This window comes from Marmota marmota, unplaced genomic scaffold (genome assembly GCF_001458135.2).
Source record: "Marmota marmota marmota unplaced genomic scaffold, marMar, whole genome shotgun sequence".
Lineage (NCBI taxonomy): Eukaryota > Metazoa > Chordata > Mammalia > Rodentia > Sciuridae > Marmota > Marmota marmota.
Window position 1 is genome coordinate 13,713,228 of NW_026000093.1, and position 25,078 is coordinate 13,738,305.

A 25,078-nucleotide genomic window follows, 5' to 3' on the forward strand; every position below is an offset into this window, starting at 1 on the left:
AAAGGAAGAGAAATCCGAGCTAGCATACTTGCTTTGGCCAGGTGATGCCCTACACCATGTTAGGATGCAGCATGAGGCCTTCACTAGATCCTGGTGCTGCATGCTCTTGGACTCCCTGGCTTCTGTAACTGTAAGCTAAGTAAACTTCTGTTCTTTTAAAATCACCTAGTCTCTGCCACTTAGTTATAGCAACAAAAAACAGTCTAACACAGCACAACTTGTCACAATTTCCTTCTCCCACCTTGTTATTCCCTTCTTTTCTGAGGTTGACTAGGTCATGGTGTAACTTTTTCAAAACAAATTTAAAAATTGGCCCTTGAAAAAAAAATCTAATGTTATGTCTACAAAATTCTCTTTGTACCAATTGAGCGTACAGCACATGTGGTCCAGGATAAAAACATAGAAAGCAATTTTTGCAGCTAAAGGCCAATTAATATATGGGGTCTTTGCATAGTTTTCTGGCAGGAATGGGCTCAAAGTTCACCCTGTAAAAGGCTGGATGAAAATCAGCACCTTTCCTGAGATTCAGATTTACCATAAGGCTCAATCCAAACCTTGTTAAGATTTTTTTTTTTTCCTTAGAGGATTGAGAAGTCAATAATGCTCATACGCTCTAACACAAAGGAGAAGCCCTGTTCACCATTGATGGAGGAAGGGACAACTGGTTTTTGCATGACCAGTTTCTAAGACATAATTTGCAGGTGTGCTTGGGTGATGGATAGGTGTCACTATGTCAGTAGATATAAAGAAAATACCTGAAAATAGAAAATATTTCAGCAAGGGAGTCTGACATGCCTAAAGCAGCCTCACTCCCAGACATGGGACCATTTAGTGAAGACAAGTGAGACCAGCAGTGGTCAAGGAGAACTCTTATACAACATCCTAAATTTTCATGGTAAGACTAGTGATGCAGTGTGAAATTCCAACAAACTTTTTTTTTATCCTCGCACTAGATAAATATTCATCTGGTAAATTGGATCCTGGAGTGGTGAAGGTGAATTAGGCCTGCAAAAAATTCAAAGTCCTGCAATTTTGCTACTATTGACCTGTCCATATGCCATTTCAGGGATCAAAGAGCGGTATTCCATCCTGAATAGGTTTGCTTCTCTTTGTGTAAGCCCTTTCTCAAATGCTGAGAACTGCATAAGTAAGGTGCTTTGCAATACTAAAGGTCAATCCACTGTGCCCAGCCCCACCTACTTGTCTCACCCTCTCCTGATCACACAGGCATATGAATGAATATCAGTGCACACGACATGGGCTCAGTGGATGGCAGCCATGAAGCATGACACTCCCCCTGCAGCCTCAGAGAATGTTATAAGAATATACACATAGTGACAAAACCCCAAACCTCTATTCTCAGAATATTAAGAGAACTCTTCAGACAATTATTCAGATCCACAATTAGGTCGTGCTTCTAATAAAACATTAGTTTTATTAGAAACTAATTTAAAACAGACTTATTAAAAACAAACATGTTGTTTTCTTTCTGCCCATTTGCACCCCCAAAGTTCATGTGCTACACTTCTACTGTTCTTCACCACAAATAATGTGGGGAGGAGTTGGGCCGCTGAGCAGACTCTAAGGATGCCCAGAACATTTGAGGGTGCAGTTTTCAAGCTAACTATTAGATGGCGGAGTTGATCCTGCTCACACTCAGTTACAGACAAAGCAGGGTCCCATGGAGATCCCATGAGCAGAGAGCTCTTAAGGCAGAAAGGAAGCCTGTGATGGGGGCTTCCAGGAGAGCCAGTGCCAACGGAGGGAAAAGTCAGTGAGCCAGAAATAGCTGATGCCTTTCAGCACGAGAGACCCTGAACTGCTCCTGAGCTAAGGGCACAGGGAGCGAAATCTTGGGCCAGCAGAGTCATTTACTCAAAAGCTAATGAGGTTTGGATCTTTGAATATTATTAATTAAACTGGTAGCCTTCAAAAGACTATCCAAGGAGTAAGATGTCAGTGTCAGAGCAAACCTCATAACAGGAATCAAGTAAAGCCTTGATTATGAGAAACGTGACTCCAAATAATAGGCAGGGACTATTGAATGGTGTTAGGACTTTTCTCTGGTTCTGATTCCTCAGGTCTGGGAAGAACACATTGATCTCCAGTTCTTTATTCCTTCAGATCTCATCTGGCTGCACTCCCCTGCTGCCCCCCATCGTTGCTACACCCATGGTACCTTGTTCTCAGGATTCTCTTCCTCCGCAGGCTGAGGGTTCAAAGAGAACCCATAGTCACCCAGTCCATTTGCTTCCCATGTGGGGACTGCCTAGGACAGTTCCCCTGACAGCATCCCTATCCCCCTCCTGGGCATCTCTAAGTGGGCAGAGGAAATACTCCTCCTTAATCTATGGCACCCTGCACATTCCTGAATGGGACCTTTGTTGCTCCTCCCTCAGCTGAAGAGCTGTGAGTCCTCATAGCACCATGGACACCTTGTGCAACTGGCCTCCTTAATAGCCATCCTGGAGGGGTCTCTCCTACTGGATTACTGAATAATTGCCCACAGAGTCACTGTTCTGAGTTAAGGTTTCCCACCATCCAGGAATAGATCACGTAGCAATTCTCCTCAGGAAAGTGCCTCGAGGTGATTGCATTGTAGACACTTGAGGCCTTGAGTGTTATCTGTGAACAGGGTTCATTTTAGAAGACAGAGCCTCAAGGTTGGGAATCAATTCATCTCTGGGCCTACAGAAGAGGAATATTATGGAAGAATCTACATGAGATGTTAGTCAAGGGAAAAGAAAATATTTCCTACCCATTAAAGCAAAAATCAAGCACTGAATCTGACTCCAGATGTAGTGAAGGATAAGAAAAGCCCAAAGTGCTAGGCAGATTGCTAACTCCTGTGAGAAAACAAGAAGAAAGCTTCACTGATTTTATCACAGTTTTTTTCCAGCATTGTTTAGATGGGCTTTTCATTTTGGAACATATACCTACTATATGCTCCTCATGGGGTAATTGTACTAGTATTTGCAGAAAACAGCTCTTTCTCCTCAACTTACATAAAATATGATAATTCCCACAAACTTTCTAGACATAATCAGTCTACTCCAATTTTATTTCTACCTAAAACTACCTCAAAAGATCTCCTCACACCAAACATTTACTTTTATCATTTTGCATCTGTGAAAATAAATGTCACCAAAGCATGTGGCTTTTAATTTTCCAATAATCATTTCTTTTTATTATCTCATGAAATTGAAGTCCCTTGAGCAGATGCAATCAAGAAAACAAGTCATTTTCTGATGTTTTAAGACATGTTGTTCATAATCCCCTGATGAGGGAGGAGCACAGAGCTAGAGAATGCTACCCTACAGCCTCTTGTTGGGGTAACACTCGCACCCCACAGTCATTTAAGAATGCTCATGAGAATGAGTTACCATGAACATTCTTCTTCATGAAGAAACTGGAAAACATTTCTTCTATGAACTCTTCAGGACATGCAAACATCTAACTAGGCGTTAGGGAGAAGACATGGATTTCAAGCTTTCATTAAAAAAATAAAGAAGAAGAAGAAAGTAATTAAGAGTCTCTTTTCAAAATGTAGGTAAACCTGTGTTGTCCTGCCCCCAGGAGAACAAACTTAGGAAGCACAGGTTTAATCAAGCCAAGACTATCTCTGTTCAGCCATTGCTAGCACACCCCCAGAACCTCAGAATCTGAGGTTATCTTCCAGAGCAGACTTAAAACCAATACAAACATGCTCCTTGGAGGTTGCTGGGAATGATACAGAGGCAGGTGATTAGTCTTTGGAAGTCCAGAGGGGACACAGAAAATGTTGAGCAAAAGCAAGGGGATGCTGCAGAGAAGAACCAGGGACACCAGCCAGTCACTGCAGACAAAGCAGATCTCAACAGCATGCCTAAAGGGCCAGGCTTGCTTGCGCCCTGTCCCCTGTGAGGACAGGTGTGAGGTCACCACGCACAGGCAGAGTGAAATCAAATTGATTTTGTTCTTGGATAGAACGCTTTAAAAAACAAGCCAACATCAGAGGGTGAGGTGTTCCTATATTTTTCTGAGGGCCATGCTTTCTCTCTGCCCTTTGAAAGCCCTTCTTTCTTGCTGCGGCCTATTCCAGCAGGGACGCAGGGGACACAGGAAAGCATTCAGGCACAAGAGCTTGGGCACTAACCTGAGAAGTAGCTGCAGGTGAACTAGTTTCCTTACCACTCACTGCTGCCCTCTCATTGGCTACGGCTTCTGTCACTTCTGCCTTCTGTACATTTGACTCCTCAGAACTTGGAGGCCCTATGTGCCCCAGACTTTCGCTCCCTGGGGTGCAAGGTGGGTTGGTGGTGGCTTTCCGGGTTTGGCCTTTATACCAACTAGGGTAAAACAAGGGATCCGCAGTTTCCGCTGCTGCAGGAACTGGAGTTTCAGACTCTGTGGTCTGCTGAGAGCCAGTGGGCACAACCTCCCCCTTAATAAGGATAGATAAATTCAAAAATAAAAAAAAAGAAAGAAAAAGAAAACGTAGTTGATTTTAGTTCCCTTCCCTTCAGTGTTGAACACTGTGAGTTCTCTGTGCACAATGCCTGGTTTAGAGTCTGTTGTACTTCATCCCCTTCTGGAAGAACTAGAGGCAGAATGCTGACCTCAGGGCTCCTCTGACAGGCCTCTGTGCTTTTATTTCACTAGGTAGTAGCCCAGGAAAATAAGAAACAGAAGCTTCAAGTCAAAATTGCTTATAAAGTATCAGGTATGGGAGAAGGGTCAAAGTATTGATCAGAATTAACTTTTTGGCAATACACATGGGCCCCCAAACTGCTTTTCAAAAACTAACAACCTCATTGATCAAATCTAACCCTCATTTAAGTTACTACCCTTCTTTCAATTTTGGTGCAAGATTTTCAAGATTCTAGGAAGTATAAATACTATAAAAATTTTAAGCCTCATTTGCTATGGAGACAGAGCATAGAATATAATTCCATCGCTGAGTTTCCCCTCTGGGGTTTTATTTCTACAGATGATTTCAATCCATTCTGAAAGCAGGTGCAAAAGCAGGGCTCCTCTTTGATGAGTCTGCATTGCCCACAAACTCAACAGGTTGGATCCTGTCTGCTGAAGTGTCATGAAGTCAGCACAAAAGATTGAAAACTGGTCAGTGACCTCCTAGAAACATAAGGTTAGCTGATCAGGTGCAGCCTCTGGGATGAGCTAACATCCTAAAATGTCTTAAACAGTCCTGTCAACAGAGTCTCATCAAATGACAAACATATAGAAAACCAGGCTTCATTTGGTTGCCCACTGAAGGAAAGATACAATTTCACATTCAGGTGAGCAACATGAACATATAGTAGTGTAGTTTCTCTGTTATGTATAGAAAATTCAAATTTCTGCAAGTATGATCACTTTCACTTCTCACCTTATATTATTTGTCACACTATACCCTATTTGTTAAGCAACAAAAAGTGACCACATCCACATCAAGCAATTCTCTGTGAGTTTACATGCCTCTCTCTCTCTCTCTCTCTCTCTCTCTCTCTCACACACACACACACACACACACACACACACACACATTTTCAAAGACCACCTCACATCTGGGAGTGTCCACTGGTGGAAAGTGGTATTAGGTCTTGCCACCCAGCTATAACAACAGGGAACCTGTTGCATCACTTAAGGGAATTTTCTCCCTAACACTGTGACTGTCCTGAAAAAATTTGTCCGCTGTATACAAACATCTGTCATATAGTTATCTTTTTCTTAAGATGGAATAAATTGTTTTGGGTGTTCAGAAAGGAGGAACACTTGTAGAAAGGAACTCATGAATGGTTACCTGTGTCACTGGGGTATCCACAGCAGGTGGCAGGGTTGGAGGTGGCTCTGAAGAGGAAACTGGAAGTGCCCCGGGGACAGCCTGGAGCTCTGAGGCCAGCTGAGAGGTCTCCGAGGCTTTTGCAGGACTTTCATCTTCTCCTGATGACTCTATTTGAATATTTTCCACCTCTTCCACTTCTACTGCTTCCTCTCCTTCTTCTCCTTCTCCTTCTCCTCCTCCTTCTTCCTCATCTTCATCTTCTGGTAAGGTATTTTTAAGCTTGTTATGACTACCACTTCAGCCATGGAAATAGCTAATGGTCAGTACTTATGGCTCAAGTTAAGGTCAGAGCTAGGGATTCCTCTCCAACACTTGACAGTGGCCATAGTGTGCCATGCTGGGGCCTGTGCTTCAGGTTAAATTTGGACAAGATAAATGTGAAGAAACCATCGCCTTCCTCCTTGCTGTCCTCCCCAAAGCAAAGTCCCATACCCAATGCACCCCCCACTTCACCCCCACCCCAGCAGCCTGCTTATGTTTTTATCATATTGTGCCACCTCTGCAAGCTCCTGGAGGGTTGGGATTGTCGCTTATTCATCTCTGTCAAACTAAGTGCAACCCTCTTCCCTATCTCTGAAAACATACTTGTTTTCATTTCTTACCTCCTTTGTTCAGTTTTTGCAACAATTAACACCATGACTCTTTTCCTAACTCACTTCATATTCTCTCAGGCAACAATAAAGACAGACAATATTAAGTACATTTTTAAAGAAGACCTGTTACAAAGATTTGCCTCTACTATTGCATCCATGGATGCTGGTGCATTATTAGAGGTCTAGCCATGGAGTGTTTGTGGAGAATGGTGATAGAGAAAGGGAGAGCAGTGACTGAGGTTGGGGATCTCTGATGGCTTCATGGCTGTGGTATACCTGTTGCCTGGGAATGATTCTGTAAAGGGTACAGGATTCCCAATTGCTATGGTGACGTCCCGTCCAAAAAGGCTCTGTGCAAGAGTCTTATCGGCTTCGACCTTGATCTTAGTCACATAGCTCCCAGGGATAGAGGAATTCTGAGCATGCAAGACAACCATAATATTTCACCAGCTGCTACTCCTGAGCCTGCCCACTTCACAGTAACTTTAGACAATGGGCTTCTTGAGTGCTGCACAAAGCTCCTAACATTGCACATTGCAACTGTGGAAAAGCTACATAGATGTTTCTAGTCCTGTCACTTTCTTGGGCACAAAGAGTAATGCTTTTATAGTCTTTAACTTGATTATGAGACATATATACATAAAACTTGCTGGAACAGCTCTTTAGACACCGCTTCTCCATCAGAGAGCAGTGCTCCACCTGATCCCAGCCATCTACGTATGTGTGTGGGGGGGTGTGGGTGTGTGTGTGTATTTCTTAATCTCCCATCACCCCTCGATGGTACTGTGAGTTTGGCCATGTTGGTCATGGTAGTGTTATCATCTAGTTGGGCTAGGATGAGTCAAAGTGATCACATTTGGGGTCAACTTCACAGTTATTTTCCTCTTTTTAATTATTTCATCAGGATAAATTTCTAAGAGTTGGATTTCTGAGTCAAAGGTGAGGAGATGTTCATAGCTTCTGAAATCTGTTTGGTCACATACACCTGACCTTATTTCCAGGTTGTGACTTAGTCTATGAGGTGTTCCTATTCTTGTCCTCTAATGAATGGTCAATCTGATGCACTAACATATCTAGCCCAGTGTCTTCTATGTTTTTTATTTTTATCTCATCCTTAATCTTGCTCTTTTTTTCTCCATTTTAGTGGTATTTATTCCAGCAACCACAACATTGCTATAAAGGCATAATTTTAAACAGATATGCTCAGATATTTTAATTAGCAACTTTCACATATATAGATTTATGAGTTGGTTTTGGTGTTCAAGGAGCCCACAGAAGTAAGAGAATCATCATTAGAGAAATGGAGTTAAGTTGAAGCTTGGAGGAGATCACATAAAAATGATCGGACTCCTGCTTAGATCTTCCTAAGCTGACCATAAATAAGCCATCTGCAATAGCAGCCCCTAAGACAAATGACAAAAGAAGACAATCACACATGGTGAATGGTTTTCAGAGGAGTTCGTCTCCAACATAGATACTAAATGGATGGCAGCTCATTCTTTGAGAAAGCAGTATCTGGATACTTAGTAGTAATCCTATTAGCCAAAGGATTATTTCTTTTTCTTTTGGGGCAGGGTGGGGTGGATACCAGGGATTGAACTCAGGGGCACTTGACCACTGAGCCACATCCCCAGCCCTATTTTCTATTTTATTTAGAGACAGGGTCTCACTGAGTTGCTTAGCACCTTGCTTTTGCTGAGGCTGGCTTTGAACTCAAGATCTTCTTGTCTGATCCTCCAGGGCCATTGGGATTATAGGCACGTGCCACCATGCTCGGTCAAAAGGATTATTTCTTGGATCACATCTCTGTATTTTAAGAATTGGAAGAAGAACGTGAGGCTGTAATGTGGGTTCATTCTTCTGCCATGTGTGAGTCATGTTTTGACTCTGCCAGTATTTCTTCTTTGGAATCAGGGCAGGCAGGTAGTGGATCAGCCACGGAAGAAACAATGGGAATTTTCTTAGCTTGGAAGTAATCAGAGGCCTCTCCCCACAGAACAAGAGTGTCTGTTGTGGATTCTCTCCACCACCTTCTCATAGGGTTCATCCAACACATTCACCCCCTTCACTTGGATGATGATGGCCTCATCCTCCAGCCCAGCCACATCAGCAGGGCTACCCTTCTGTACCTCTTTGATGAATGAGACTGGCAGACCTTGAATTGCATTTAAATGAAAACCATAGCCATTTTTATCTTTAATCAGCCTGCAGAGTTTAGGCCTACGATCTGCTACTTCCTTGGTAGTATCTGGACTTGAGACCTCCAGAGGAACAGGATAGAAGCTGGAGCCTCTTTGATAGAACCATTAGGCATTTCTTGACTTTGATAGTAGAAAAATGGAGAAACCGAGCCAGTCTATATATATTATCCATCCTTTGTCTACCACCAACAGTGAAGTCTGATCTCCACCCTTTTAATCCTTTTAACCACGCTGTCATGATCAAGGGTTTCCACAGTCTCACCATTGACAGCAACTACCAGGTCATTGTTCTTCAAGCCAGCTGCCTCTGCTGGGCTTCCAGAATCTATGTCCTTGATGATCTGACCTTTCTGTTCTGAGCATGCCTTCAGACAGAACCCATAGCCATTGCTTCCCTTCATTATCTCCACAACTCAGGGCTGATGAGGCAGGAGTTTCAAACTGGTTGTTTCCCCCTGTATCTTCTGTTCTCTGTGATGCTTGTCAGTTTCTTTGTTCATAAGCAGGATCACGACAGGGCTTCCTGACTTCTTCACTTTCCCCACTACTTCCTCATGGCTGGCCTTCTCCACATTCTCTCCATTTACTTCAATCAGACGATCAGCAGCCAGGACACCGGCTTTCATACCCACACCCTGAGGAGTGATATCAGTCCTGTACATTCCCTTTTTATCTTGGACAGTTTTCAGAGAAATGCCATAGTCATTCCTCTCCTTCACCAGGTAGCAGAGCCGGGGCTGGATCCAAGTCTCCACTGCTCCATTCATCACAGGGGCCATTTCTCATCATTTAAACCCAGATCCTTATGGCTCTGACCCAACTCTTTCAAGTCTACCTGCTTTTTTATGACTTTCTCATAGGAATCTCCACCCAGAACTATTAAAGTCAATGAATTCCCACTCTTCCTGACCAGATCCACCACCTGCATATGCTCTACCTTGTTGACAAAAATATTATTGATCCTAAGAACTCTGTTTCCATCCAGAAGAACAGACTTCTTTGCTGAGCTACCTTCTCAAATCACCCTGACCAGGTGGTCATCAGTTTCCTTCTCAAGTCTCAGGAAGAAGCCATAGCTTTGCCCTTCTTTTTTGGACAGTTGACATTCCCAAGGGGTTGAAGGTAGAGGCCATTTCTTTACCTGGAAGGAAGAGGAGCTGCTCTGTCCCTCAGGGATTCTCTCTTCTGTGAGCACTAGTCTTGGAACCCACTGGACTTTGAACAAAGATCAATATAAAAGCTGATGTATTTAGCAGGATGTGTGGTCTGAGTTCAAGTGACCTCTGCACTCCTTCTGCCAGCCGGCTGGGCCCTGAACTGGAAAACCTGAGAAACCCTCAGTAATCCCAGCTCTCTGGCCCACCTGCCTGGAGGTGCAGGGAGGGGCTTCTTGTCTTCACTCCCAGACAATGAGGAAGGGGGTAGGGGAGAAGAATCAGGAAGTAGGTGGTTCTGCATTCTTTCTTCTCTTCCTTGGGCAGATGCCTTGGACACCCAAACAACCCTCAATTCTGTTAATACTGTCTCTACTGTCTCCTATCCTGGGGCCAGGGCTAGGGATTATTAACAAAACACCCTCCCACACTAGGGCCATCCTGGGGAGTAGTAACCTGTACACTGTGGGGGTTCCCACCTAGAAGAAGGCAGAGTGTGTCAATCAACCCCATAAGTGGGGCAAATCCCCTCAGTTTACCCATCCTTCTTCCTACTGCCCTGGGAATTCTCACTTGCATGCTTCCTGAGCCCAGCAGCAAAGCTTCCTTAATCTTACTGCTCATGACACTTTACATCTCTGTGACTAACACTTTTTGTATGGTCAAGATATCATCATAATCATCAGCTGTTAAGTATTTGACTAACCAAAGTCAAATGCCTGATAATGGGATTAAACAGGCATTATGATGTGCAAAGCTGAATAAACACTGTCAACACACTATGTGATCCTATTATAAAACAGAGCTTTGTCACGTTGGATTATGGTCTTTCTGAAGTTGTCAACATCCATTCTGGAGGTGATTCTGAATCCTCCCTTCCTCCCACCCAACTCTTCTGCAGCTTTCCCACACCTGAAATTTTGGCCAAATGGTCAAAAGAATAACAAACCTCTGTAGAAATCAATCTCACGTATTATTTTTTCTTCTCTATGGAGGTTGATTGTGAAGTGGCTCATGTTCTCATAACCATGTTCTATTTTCTCCATCTGAAATGCCTTTGATGCTTCTGAGATTCTGCAACAAAGACAGGTTGTCATTTCTGTCACTGTTTAAAGTTTGGTAGCCTTGGGTAAAAAAGAAAATATGTATTTTTCCATAAAATAAAAATGACTTACTTTTGTAACAGGGTTTTGGCATTCTGTGAAAGCAAACAAGAGACAGGCTTACTTAGATTCTTTTCATCCAAGATGATGGTGAGACTTAATCCTTTTCTTTGCTGACCCTGAGAATCTTATAGCTTAGTTTCTAAATGCTGTAAATAACTGCTGTATTGTCAGGGGTCCTTTTCTATGTAAGCAGTGCCAAATAGATGATGATTTTAGTTGGTAAAATAGGTTAAAACATGAAATGTACACAAAATAATAAAAATGTGATAACTAATTTCCAGCAAGTACCTTTTGGGTTTATTTCCTTGGTGCCAAGAAGAAGACTTACCTGCAGAAACACCGCCATTTCTGGCTCATCCATGAACTGGATCCCTGACTCGACCAACTTTGATACGTTCTCCAAATGATCGGAATATTTTTTGATCAGAGCTCGGACGTGTTCCAGTTTCTCCTCTTGGGTTCGGGTGATGGCTTGGGTCATTTCATTCTTCCTCTCCTCCAGGATGCCATACAGGTAATCAAATTTCTCACAAAGGTCCTGCTTCTGTTTTCTGCAGCATTCCTGTTAGTTGGGTTAGCTAATGTTAGGAAGTGTTTGTGAGAAAGGCTATTTGGAAAAAAACACCTGGACATTTTGGGAGACAAAAACATTTAGTTACATAGGATATTTTATTTCTTTTCCCCTTTGAACTGTCCCTTGAGGTACAGATATCCACTGTGCTTTGAAAATTCCAGTTTTCACAAATTCAATAATTAGACAATCTAAAAATCAATCACATTGGCTAGGTGGATTGATGATTTTACAATCTTCTGTTCTTCATAAATGGAGAATTTCATAGAAATTAGGACAGGTTTTTTTTTTTAAATATTCTATTTGGGTTACCTGGGCTACAGCTTATATTTTTCTTTGGTGTGTATATGTAAGAAGAAAAAGATGCTATTTCCTGGTTTGTTCCCTTCAGTTTCTCTCTGCTCTATCTATAACACTATTGTCCTAGTTTCAGACCTTCCACATAGATTCTCTAGCTTCTCCGAGTTTATGTTTCTGGGATTCCCTCCTCCAAGGACTCAGGCCACAGACAAATCAATTTGCTATTAGTATAATTCTAATCGTGATGTTTTTCTATTTTGAATCCCCCTTGTATAAAGAATAACATTTAGGCTTCATAACTGGCTTTCAAGAGTATCCATGATCTGGCTCTAACTTTTCTTCATAATAGTCTAGTATTCTCTATCGTAATCCTTGTATTCCAGCACAACCAAACCACTTACCTTCTTTGCTTCTGCTTTCCCCTTTGTCTACAATGTTCTCCCTCAAGTCTAAGCAACCTTCAAGACATTGTTGGAATACCACTTGTTCCATATAGCTTTCCTTGACCTCTATGACTGAATACTAATTTGTAACCTTCTAAAGTCCTATGATAGTTAAAATTTGTGGCAGACACCTGTGTCCAACAGAATTTCTACTTATTCAGTACTGTCTAAGAGAGGGAAATACTAGAGGGAAAAGCTATATTGGAGGATTGACTTGCACACGTACATTGCATGACTAAAGCATCTCTAGTGCCATCCAATTCCCCTGACTATGAATCCATGTTTACATCATGACTAATTTTCCAGTTGACTTAGTCATTAGCCTTTTATTTTTTCAAGCTCCAGAAAGCTTGGTGTGTGTGTGTGTGCCAGTCTCCTCAGACCTGATCATCTCTGGGTCCAGGACCTTTGTGAGCCATAATGATCCAACCTAGCTCTGGAATCCAGTTAATTTATCTTTGACATCTCTGTGCCTGACCTTTTTCACATGTTCTTTCATTTTAGTAAACACTGGTATTTTTGATGTCACATATTGCTTTCTTTGATACGAGTCTCTTAAATATGTAAACTATGGTCTTCCTCAAAGATAGAATCTGGGTCTGCCTTACACATGCCCATCAATTATAAAGACATTCCAAAATGCAGAAGAAATACATTCCTCACTCCACTGCCTTCCCTAAACAGTCAATTCTCATCACTGTTTCTAGCCAAACAATAAAGCATAAGGGAAAGCCAATGGTTCAAGCCATTTTAATAGCATTTCTATCATTTACCCACTCATTGAACAAACAAGACTTAATTTAGCATGTCTTTTGTGTCATGCACTGCGCAAGACTGGAGACCCCCAAATGAATTAAATGTAGTTCCTGATCTTAAGGACTTCACAGTTCACTGAATGAGAATGACTATGGACCTATAATGTAATGCAAACTAGGAGGCTGAATAATGGTAATATGTTAGAGATTTATGCCAGGTTTTACAGAAGCATAGGGGTGGGAACTTAATTTAACTCTTCCCGTAGGTGGGGGTGTTTGAAAGGGGAGTCAGGAGCGTTGGCTCACGAAAACCTTCTTAGGAGAAGTGGTGCCTAAGTTTGGCTTTAAAGGATGAGTAGGAGCAAAGGAGATGGTAGGAGGGGACAAAAATTGGGGAGCTTTGGTAGTTGTCAAAGTAACAGACAAGGGACCATGTAAGACATGGAAATTGCTGGGCTTGCCAAATTTCCATCCATTTCCAGCCCTTTGGACTGTCACAATTAGACCTAGGAACTGAAGTCGGTTAGTAGCCTTCTAATTTGTTTCTTTTATTGTATTACTTTTTTGCTAAGCTTACAGCACCCAATGTGCTCACTGCATAACTAGAATATGTCTCTCTGATACTTAGACTTTAGATATTCCAGCGCTTACTGGAAACATGATGGTTTCTAGCTTGTTCTTCCAATATGTATGGTACACTTTAAACATTTATAATGATTATATTAAGATGTAGTACTGAAAGAATGCCCTATTTTTATAAAAGTTTTCTTCTATATACTTTAGTGTGTGTGAGAATATTCAAGTTGATGAAGGCCAGGTCATTTGTGATGAGATTGATGTGAAATCATCTGTATTCTAGAGCATTGCTCAAATAAGACTAGCTCGTTTATTTTGATTATATAAATGGTAGTGGTTTAAATGGAATAACTATACTTTCATTCCTATCTTATTTTCAGTTCTAAATATTATTTTATTTCTATTTTGCTTTTTAATGATTTGAATGATATTGAATTTGGATAAAATTACTGTCATTTTGATTATTTGCTTATGCTCTCTAGTATAGGAAATGCTACCCCATACATGGTCTATGCTTTAATTATAGTTATTATATCACTTTGAAAAGTACTTTGAAAAGTACTTATAATATTACTAGGTTCAGAGAAGGCATGATATGAGCATTTACTAAATTTAGGTCCAATTCCTTACTTTGAATTTTTAGGTGGGAAATCTTGGAGTTGTATGGAACACTAAAAGTAGCCTGCTCCAGATCAATCAATTCACTCATGTGGAAACTGAAACTCCAAAGAGCTGTCACCTTCTCGAGGCCTTTCTACAATTTATTGTTGGTGCCTGGCCTAGAGTCAAAGGCTCTGAGCTCCTGAGTCATTCTATTTCTACCACACCCAGCTGTGTCTGTCCTTTTAAGTAACTTGGAAAAAAAATTTACATAAAGTGCTTGTGAACTAAATATATGCCATCTAACAGACTACTATGCTGAATCTAGGCTTTTTTTGTGATTAGATCTTTTTAAAAGATTTTATTATGTCAATATTTATTGTAAGAACAAAAGGTCTTCAGTATAAAATATTTGAAAAAAATTTAAAATATGAAAAAGAAGTAAAAAAATAACTAAAATTCTATAGTTATTACCAATGATATTTTAGTATTGTTCCTACCATTCACTTATCAATGTCAATATTAACATGTATAAATTTGTGTGATATAATTAGTAAATATGTAGGATAGTCATATGGCAATATAATCATAACCCTTTTTTAGAAAGGAAAACTTGAAAAAAATCATCTAAGCCACACTTATACAGACTATTAGTGGTAGGGCTAGGCTTGAGTTCCAGAGAAATTCCTGCTGTTTTAAAACTCCAGCAGTGAGACCCAATGGCCATGTGCTGACACCAATAGTAACATACACACCTCTCAGATGTGCCCAAAAGCCAGACAAAAGATGGCATCTAAAGTATAAACTGTAGAAAACCAGTTAAAAAATTGAATAAAATGCAAATAATTAATAAAACATAGTAGAAATTTGCCTTTGCATAGAGATGTAGAAATTGAGCTTCCAAATAAAAATGTTCTTGTCAAAATCATCTAAAACAGAGCTGAGAGGCCATGGGAAATGCTCAGGTCACAAATGTGCATTCCAGGAACTGCCCCATTAGGTCAATGCAGAAAAACAGCCCGTCTTTTTTTGAAGACAATGTATTTTCATTTTACACACTTTCAACATAAATGCTACAACCTTGAGACAGACTCTTCACAGTGACTGCTCGTGTTCACCAATCAGATCTCTCTAACTCACTTGCATACCAGGAAGATCAATCAACTTTCCTTCATAATAAAGTTCCTCCTCTGTCCTAATACAATACTCTGTGCTGTAGGCGTACTAGGGGCGACCTTGATCTGTGCATGTATGTTCTGGATTGCAATCTATGTTTTCGTTTGATTTTGACAAGGAAAACTTCATGCTACATTAAGGAAGCCAGATTAAATATGTGACCTATTTATATGAAAAAGAAATAAAAATGTGACCTATTTATATATATTATATACATAATTCTATGTATATAAGCTTTCCAGAAAAGGCAAAAGCAATGATTTCCAGAGCCTGGGAGTTTGGGGAGGACTGGATTTCAAAGAAACAGAAATTTGAGTCCAAAGAGTAATTTTGTATCTTGACTGTAGTAGAGGTTGCAGACCTTTAAACATTTGTCAAAACTCATGGAATGAGTATTGGAAATCTAGAAATAAAACCTATTCCATATGGAAATACCATACAAGATAATTGTATTACAAATCAGTGGGGGAAAGACAGACAGTTTTGAATAGATGTTGGGGAGAAATTTGTCATATTGAAATAGATAAAATTACATTCATTTCTTGCACTATATTCTAGAATAAATTTCATTATGGGTTAGAGGTTTCAAAACTATGGTAAACCATAAAATAATAGAAGAAAGCATAGGTGCTAGGCACAGTGGTGCATGCCTCTAATCCCAGCAGCTTGGGAGGCTGAGGCAGGAGAATCACAAGTTCAAAGCCAGCCTCAGCAGTTCAAAGCAAGGTTCTAAGTAACCAGGTGAGACCCTGTCTCTAAAAAAAATACAAAATAGGGCTGGGGATGGGCTCAGTGGTAGAGTGTCCTGGGTTCAATCCCCAGTACCAAAACAAACAAACAAACAAAAAGAAGAAAAAGAAAGCAAAGGTGAAATTTTCAGTAACTTGGGATAGAGGAAGACTCTCTAATGTATGATTCAAAATTAAACATTGAAGAGGGAAAATATTGATTTCAATCAATTATGGTGATACATAAACAGAAATCTTCCATATGACAAAAAGTAAGCACAATCAATTGACAAATTATAAATTACATAAATTGAAAAATATGTCATGTGCAAAGGGATAAAATAGAAATGGAAAGTATAACAAATTCATAAAAAATAGGCAAGAAATATGAAAATACAATTTACAGAAAAAAAATGTGAACTACTTCTAGCAAATGGAAAAATGCTCTAGCACATTACAATAGGGCAAATACTACTTAAAATACTTTGAGAAAAATGACATATTACTATTTCTTGTTTATGATTTGCTTAGATTCTGATTAAAAATTTAGAGGCAAATAGGGAAAATATGGAGGCCAATCAATGATTATATAACTAAGCTTTTTTAAAGGGAAGAAATCTCAATATAATTCAGGATTATATTCATTAGTTAATTATTTCAACAAAATTCATTGACTGTTTTTTATGTACAAAGAATTATATGGTCTACAATTGGTCACAATTTTGTATTGTCCAGGAGAATGATAAATACAAAATTAAAAATTATTATATTTTCTGATTTCCAACAGATAAACAGGCCCCCCCATTTTCTCTTGCTTAATTTGCCTTTAATGTAAATATATGCAAAATGTGGTTAAAAGTTAGACAAACTTTTTTCTGAAATAAATCCTGTATCTGTGGAATTATGTAATGGGGACTTACAAACTTCTAGAAATTAAGATGTACAGATTAACCTCATGTCAGATTCAAATGTAAAATACAATTTCATTTCTATGAAATTGAAAGTCTAGGGTTATTCTGAGATAGAATCAACATACGAGAGACTAACATGTGTGCCCTTCAATCTTTTTCAGCTACAGGATCATCAAAGTACTGAGGAATTCAATGAGTAACAAGCACGTCAGGTGTTTTAGTCAGCTTTTTCGCTGCTGTGACTAAAGGACCTGACCAGAACGACTTTAAGGAGGAAAGGTTTATTGGAGGGCTCATGGTTTCAGAGGTCTTAGTCCATAGAGGGCAGGCTCCATTCCTCAGGGCTCCAGGTGAGGAAGAACATCATGGTGGCAGAGGGAAGCAGCTCACATGGTGATCAGAAAGCAGAGAGAGAGAGAGAGAGAGAGAGAGAGAGAGAGACCACTCTCCAGATGCAAAATATATACCAATTAACCACTTCCTGCAGTCACACTCCACCTGCCTCCAGTTACCACTCAGTCCCATCAAGGATTAATTTACTGATTAGGTTAAGACTCTCACAACCCAATCATTTCTCCTCTGAATATTCTTGCATTGTCTCACATTCGAGCTTTTGGGAGCCTTGTCACATCAGAACCATAACATCAATTCGCCTCTCAAGCTAATTGGGGAACAGATACATGCTATCCAAAAGAAAATGTTCTCAGAGGTTATGCTGCTGCCAATGGTGATTATTCTGATCGAGTGCTTTCTGTGCCTTTATAAATGTGAACTGGTAACCCTTTCAATATGACTTTCTAGTAACCTGGCAAATGCAATAGGAAAAAAAAATGCAGATTCTGTGCATTATCCAAATGTCTGCAGATGGTACACCTTAAAGGATGACTGTTACCTGCACAAGCATGATAGTAAGCATGTTCATCTCTTCTCCACAGTTTCCCCTCTTCACAGATTGCTTGCTTTTAGCATTCTTCATTAATTTGAATAAAAGGTTAAGACCAATTTCACATTGTAGACCTACCTCGCCCCCCCCCCCCGCCACTTCTCTGGATAGTAGTTGAATTAAGATATATACTTTTTGGAATATAAAATTTATTTATTTTTTCAAATAGTCTCCGTTTTATTTCTTTTGATGTCTGTAGTACCTATGCTCTCTGTGTATGTATGTGTGTCTGTGTGAGTGTGCTCAGCAAATGAAATAACTCCATCATAAAGACACGTGGTCCTGGCCACCAAGCATCCTTGGATACCAAGGCTCCAGCTGCAGCCTGGCTTTCCTCCCGGGCCTGCCAGACTGTTATATTTATTGAGTTCTTAGAAGAACCAAATTAAAGTTGTCTGTAATACTTTAATAAAAATAAAATCCATCTCATCTCTCAGAGAACCTCTTGTGGATGCAATATACTAAAAAGGGATGATTTTATAAAGGGAAGATTATCCTGTCCATGTTGAAACGGTGAGACGAGGACAAATGGAATAATTTCCAAGACTTCTGAATGAAAAGGAAAAAAATCAAGTGGTTACTTGGTTGTTTCCTTAAAAGTGTGTAGGCAGCCTTTAATATTGATCTAAAATCCATTGTTTGGCTGTGGCTTTCATAGAAATGTTAAAATTGACAGACTCTAAATTTTAGTCACTTTTTCTATTTTAGTAGCAATAGGATAAGATGTGCAATTGCAAAGAAAAGTTTTTCATGGAAAAAAAACAATTAAAGAAAACAATTAAAAAAGAATAGATAAAAGGATAGTTTGCCAAGAAGAACCATCATGCCACCATTTTTAATAACTACATTTTTATTGATTTGCATTTTTCCCAGGTACTTATTACTTCCTGAAATTATCTTGTTATTTGTTTTATTGTCTAATGCCTCTTTTAGAATAAAAGCTGCCTGCCAGCAGGTACTCTTTTCTTTTTTAGCTCATTTCTATTTCCCAGCATTATATGTACAGAATATTTCACAGAATGCACACTTGAAAAATATGGGTTTGAATGAATAAAGAATAAATAAAATATGACATTCATCTAGAATATTCAGCCTTCTCTCAACAGTTTCTATTTTAAAGAAATGGGTATTTAAACAAATACCTCAACCCTCTGTGTCAATCGATGCTCAGAAGACAATACAAAAATATAGTTACGTAACCTTAGAAAAGTCATTTAGCCTCAGCACAGTTTGGAATTTATTTTTAATCAACACAATGCAAGATTAGAATAGATAATTGTTTAGGTCCCTTCTGAATGTATGACTTCAGGTAAATGTGGAGATATTTTTGAGGCTCTTCAGACTAGAACACGCCTCTCTCCATTCCCAGACAGTTGCAGAGTGTCATGTACAGTACTAAGACAGTAATGTCAGTCCCAACATGGGCACGTGCCATGGGCGCAACAGGAAAAGCTTACAGCAATTATGACCACTGCCCTTACCATGTAAGGAGCATAGTTCTGCAACTAAAATAGAGCCTGAGATAACTCTTAGCCCCACCACTTGTCACTGGGCAACTGCGGCTCCACCAGGCCCATTGATATCTCCACCACATTCCTCCAGCATTCATGGAGACACAGTTGTTCAGAGTGACAGCTTCACTTGAAATACAGTACTTCACAAGTTCCTTCATGAAGCCAGACATGGTTTCTTCCCCCACCACATTGTCTCCCCAAAAGAAAGAAAAAACAGACACTAGACTAGTAACACTGAAGGAAGAACTATATTAAAGTGCTGAGGTTGTTGCTCAATGGTTAGCGCTTGCCTAGCAGGTGTGAGGCACTGGGTTTGAGCCTTAGCACCACAGAAAAATAAAATAAAGGTATTTTAAAAAGCCATACAAGAGAACTTTATAAAAAAAGAAAAAAACTACATTAAGATGGGAACTTCTTACCAAGAATTTTAGGCCTTCATCTATAAAGTTCTGACAACCATTTGGAGAACTCCCAGGGGCACAGAATAGAATGTACCTAGAAAAGGGCCTCTAGGTACAGGCCGGGGTTCTGCCCAGTCCCTGCCAGCTCATGCCTTTGTGTGGAACTCAGCTGAACAAATACATTTGGGGGTTGTGGTTCTTAGGTCTCCCAAAGTAATACTCTTTCCTACTGTATTGAGCAGTCTCTCTACATTAGGAGGATAATTATGTCATAATTTGTGGCATTTCTTAAGCTTTCTCTTGAGGCTCTTGGCTTTGGGGCTTTTCTGGGTTATCTCCTGAATCAACCCTATGAGGGATGTGGCCAGGTGGGCTTGTTCTGACGGGAGCCCACTGTGCAGTGGAAGCCACGTGGCAAGTCGAGCAGATGTTGAACTCACCGTGCTCTGTGAATAGGCAGCCTGCTTCCCAGGAGCCGCTCGGTCTACCTTGGTTGACAATATTTCAGGTTGTCACAAAGCCTTTTGGATAAATAATAGAGCTAATATCTAGTTCCATTCATTTTTAATTTTCCCCTCTGAAGGGAGCTGCTCAGCCCTGCTATTACAATTAACCAGGACCTTGATAGTCTTCTGGCACCACTTAAAACAAGTCCCAGTGGTAAGGGGATGGTTTGTTTGCATTGTCAGTAAAAGTATGTGCTTTCCAAGCTGACTCTGAGGGCGACTGAGGCCTTGCCTACAAGCCCCAGGCACATGCTCTTACCCCAAAACCTGATTGTCACAACACTGTGGAGAGTATTATCATCCCCACCGTAAGGCTGAGGAACTGGAGGGTCGGCAAGCTGAAGTAACTTGCCCCACCTCCCATAATTAAGTGATGGAACAAAAATGAATACTCTTAAATCTGTTCTTTTGAAAAAGCATATTATCTTGCATTAAAAACATGGTCTCAAAATTCTGGCATACTTATTAAAATTATATATATATATATATATATATATATATATATATTCCTATTTTGTATTTGTACCTGCATGGACAATGTTTCAGAAATGAGGAAATGCAGTTGGGGGTAAAATTACGGTTTTTACCAGAGATATGAAAAATTGTGCTGTATATGTGTAATAAGAATTGTAATGTATTCCGCTGTCATTTATTTTTTTAAAAATCAATAAAAAAAATCACTGTTTTGGAAATATAATGGATCGGTTCTTACAAAATTACTGGAGGATTTACAAAAGTTGTCATTTTCAGATATAGGGAACAATATTAATTTTTTACAATTCAACTTGTGGCAATTTCCCTTAGACAGATATTCATATGAAACAGTATTATTTCCAAGGTTTGCCTGTTTGCCATTGGGAGGGATACTATTACCAGCCTGCTCCTTGAGCTATCCAGTGACATAGGATAAGTGCCCTTGGTAAATATGACAAGAGAGAGGTTATGTTTTCTAGGGATGAGGAATGAAAGTGAAGCATGCTTTCCCAGAAGTAGAGAGTTCCTCCCAAGGAGAACTTCACCATTGTGAGCAATCCCCTTCCCAGTTCCAGCCCAATTCAGAATATCTGCAGGCCTGGAAAAGCAAGTGAAGTCCAGAGCATTCTAGGCTCATCCAGAACAGCTCAGAAGACCTTGGTCAACCTGCAATCCAAAACTCAGGCAATATCTTAGACTACCCTCATCTGGAATGGCTAAGTCTCAGGGGTCCTTTGCTCCACCATAGCTCACAGCAGAGGGGAAATACCATTCCCTATTCAAGACAGCCCATACTGCCCCTTGACAACTATAGCCACCCTCAAATTTGTTCTCATCATCAATGTAAATACATGTCAACAGCATGCGGTTTTGTTTTTTTTTTTTTTAAGAATAACAAGGAATCCAGATGTGATTTACCCTAAGCTCAGCAATGCTCCAGTGCAGATCCCTGGCCAGGAGCCTCCCCAGGCAAGACATTACATGATCAGGGACAAAATTAGACATGTGCAAGGAACAGGCACCACTACCAGAGGGCAGGTGTCAGTGTCCCCGTGGAGAGATGAAGTAATTATGGAAGGACAGTGCCCACCCCAGGGGCTACTCCATTTCCTATCCCTAAGGAGTCCTTCACCAATCAGAAAAGAGAATTCTTTAACAACAACTCCCCACCCCCAGGAACCACCAATAGCTTCTCAAAAAATGTTTCCAGGCAGGTGGTGAGCAAAGCCAGGAAGAGAAACAACAGTCCCAGACAGAACAGGAGACAGGGGAGCTCTGTTTCCACATCCCTGCTGCAGAAGTCACCTGCTGAGCAAAGTGGAACCATTTCACTCAGAGCCCAAAGACCTGGTTTGCTCTACATTGTCCTGCTTTGCAGGCTGGTGAGAAGCAGAACCTCTGAGGTTTTGCTCACGGATGCAGGTTTGGCTCTACTGGAAACCATAGGTGCATGAAGTGGCCTCTTGTGATGGTGTTCCTGTCTTCAGGGGCCCTTCAAACAGGACTGGAACCAGGAAGTCAGAGACCTCCACTGTGCTCTGAGGCAATCCCTACATCTCCAGATGAGCCACCTACACTGATCTGAAAGAACCATGCTTATCCACACCATATCCATTCATTTGTTTTTTATTTTACTGATTATACAATATGTCAGACTTATTTTATAAAAATGTGAGATAGAGAAATATGTAAAGAAGGCATTGAAAATCACCCTCAGTTCCATTATTTAAAGGTCTTAGCCTTTCTGGTGTTTTTCCTCCCATGGTTGTACAGAAGGTTCGATATAAATATACACATTCTATGTTGTTATATAGGAATGCATACATCCTATACTATTTATATATTTTATATATTATGTATATAGATACATCCTATTATATATATAAAACATATCATATATTTATATATCATTCACATATATATTTATGTATCATTCATATATATAACACTTTCTATGCTTTTTCCCTATTTCCTTAAGATAAAATCCCAAACATAAAAAGATAAAAAGGGATGGTCAAAACAGACTTGCAGGGAGCAATTACACACCCTACTTTAGTAAGCTGTGAAAATAAAAGTGTGACAGGTAATGAATGTCATTATCAGGAAGAATGGGGTAATGATCCTGACCTTTGCTTCTGGAAAGTTCTCCCTGATATCTGCTCTAACTCCCTTCTGCTGAATTAACTTGAAACCTGTTCCTTCTTGTCTTGTTCTCAGCATAATTAGAAACAGCTGCTTCCCACTTTGATTCTGACCAGTCACTGTGAAGAAATCCTGTTGTCAAATCTCTTGCCACCCTTTGATGTTGGCTTAAAGGAGCCGGAATTGAGTTGTTTGCATTTGCTCAAGGCTCCAATGTGACCCACAGGGTTTTTCTCGGTTTCAGACAGAAAGCCAGTTCCACCTCACAGACATCTCTGAAAAAGGCCCAGGGATCTGCATATTATCTCACTCAGAAGCAACAGCCTCCTACTTAAACACTCCAGACTCAATGTGGTCTGTCCTAATCCATGGCTACTGATTAAACTGTATTTGACCTTTACTGTAAATAAGTGCAAAGGAAAAAGTAGATATTGCCCATTTCTGACTATTTTTGAGTTCTTCACCAAGAACAAAACATTTCTTTATAAATGAATCCTAGATTTATCATGGGTCTTTTTAAGGATGTGAGTGTGGAGAAGAAAGGAGATTTAATGATGTGTAGATCTAAAATGAGACAATTGAAGCCATCATCTAGGAAATGGCCCTCAGCTCTTAATAGAACGGGTCTTTCTAATGATAAAATAATAATGAGTTTTCACAGGTCATTCATTACATACAAGGTACTGTGCTAAGCATTCTGCTTTTTAAATTCCTCTCAGCAACTTTATAAAGTGAGTACCATTCGTTTGTTTTTTATTTTACTGGTTATAAAATATTTCAGACTTACTTTATAAAAATGTGAGATAGAGCAATATGTAAAGAAAACCCCCCAATTCTATTATTTAAAGGTATATATATATATAATGCAAAGGTCTAAATATGTAATATATATTTAGATATATAATATACATGCTCATAGTAATATGAACGGATCTTAAGAACATAATTCTTAGGTTAAAAAAAAGAAGCAGAAAGAAAAATGCAACATGCCATTCATAAAATTAACAGACATACATGTAAAACAATAGGCATTTTACTAGTATGACTTAAGACTGTCAGGATTTACCCCAAGAAGGTTTGCAGGAGTAGCAGTAACACTCATTTCCATGAACTGGAAATTGGTTTTTCTCCTTGCTTAATCTTTCAAAAGGAGTTGACCAAGGAAGAGCAACACATACAACAACCACCTGAGTAATTGTGGTAAAATCTGCCTCTTTCATTCATGTGGCAATTTCTCTTATGTGCCAGGAAGTGAGCATTTCAGAGACATATCAGGAAGGAACCCATTCTGTTAGAAAAGAACTAAGGGCAGGATGGGGATTTCTACTGGGGCACTGAGGAAGCTACAAACCCCAGGAGTTGTAGGCTCACCTCCCTGGGAGTCACCTGACTTACCTCAATGGTTTTACAGGTGTCCTCCAGCTGGCTGATCACCCCTTGGACTCGATCATTGCTCCCCACAAGAACAGCGATGCCATCACTGAGCTCTGACTGATGAAGAGAAAAGAGGGACTCAAGATCTTGGGGGCCAGGTTTCCTAGTCACTGGAGAGTGTGGATTAAGTCACAGTATTGTTCTTATAGAGTTCCTAATGGCGGGTCCATGCAATTCCAAAGGAATAACAGTGAGACTTGGGAAACCTGTGAACCTCCTGATCTTGCAAGCCCACCCTCAGATAGGGATGCATTTGTGTGGGAAGGGATTTCATAGTTTTCCTCACATTCTCACTGGAGACTGTGACTCTGTTGAAAACAGGAAGAACATTGAAATTGTAGCTATGGAGAATAACATTTAAGATGAGGAACTCTAAACATTTTACCCTCTTCCCATTTCTGACTATGGAGCTGCAGGGAGCAGTGAATGGTGACATAGGAAATCTACATGCTTGGTCCAACTCTGTAAAAAAGTTGGGCAAAACATGTACTCAACTTGGACCCTAATTTCCTCTTACTTAAGATGGGAGATCTGGATCAAAACAATAGTTGTAAAACATCTGAAAGCTGAAGAATCATATCTTCAAATGGAAGCTAATACACAATCCTATCAGGTAAAAGTGAAGCAGTTTGACCAAATAGCAGCCAGGACAGAGTCCCACCTTCT

General features: G+C 40.1%; 1 protein-coding gene and 1 pseudogene across 11 annotated transcripts in view; both read right to left on the reverse strand.

Annotated features, from left to right (window-relative positions):
- Trim55 (tripartite motif containing 55) overlaps positions 1-25,078 on the reverse strand; it is a 53,135-nt gene that overhangs the window by 18,934 nt on the left and 9,123 nt on the right. For 2 of the 11 annotated variants that reach the window (XM_048782988.1, XM_048782986.1), the window contains exons 4-10: positions 24,374-24,469; positions 11,267-11,500; positions 10,948-10,970; positions 10,722-10,846; positions 5,783-6,024; positions 4,136-4,423; positions 2,759-2,846 (exon numbers count right to left, since the gene is read on the reverse strand). In XM_048782988.1, the coding sequence (XP_048638945.1) occupies positions 2,759-2,846; positions 4,136-4,423; positions 5,783-6,024; positions 10,722-10,846; positions 10,948-10,970; positions 11,267-11,500; positions 24,374-24,469 (1,096 nt within the window). The remainder of the gene's footprint in view (positions 1-2,758; positions 2,847-4,135; positions 4,424-5,782; positions 6,025-10,721; positions 10,847-10,947; positions 10,971-11,266; positions 11,501-24,373; positions 24,470-25,078) is intronic. The other 9 variants (XM_048782993.1, XM_048782991.1, XM_048782990.1 and 6 more) reach the window with 5 other exon arrangements.
- LOC107142420 lies at positions 8,201-10,701 on the reverse strand (annotated as a pseudogene).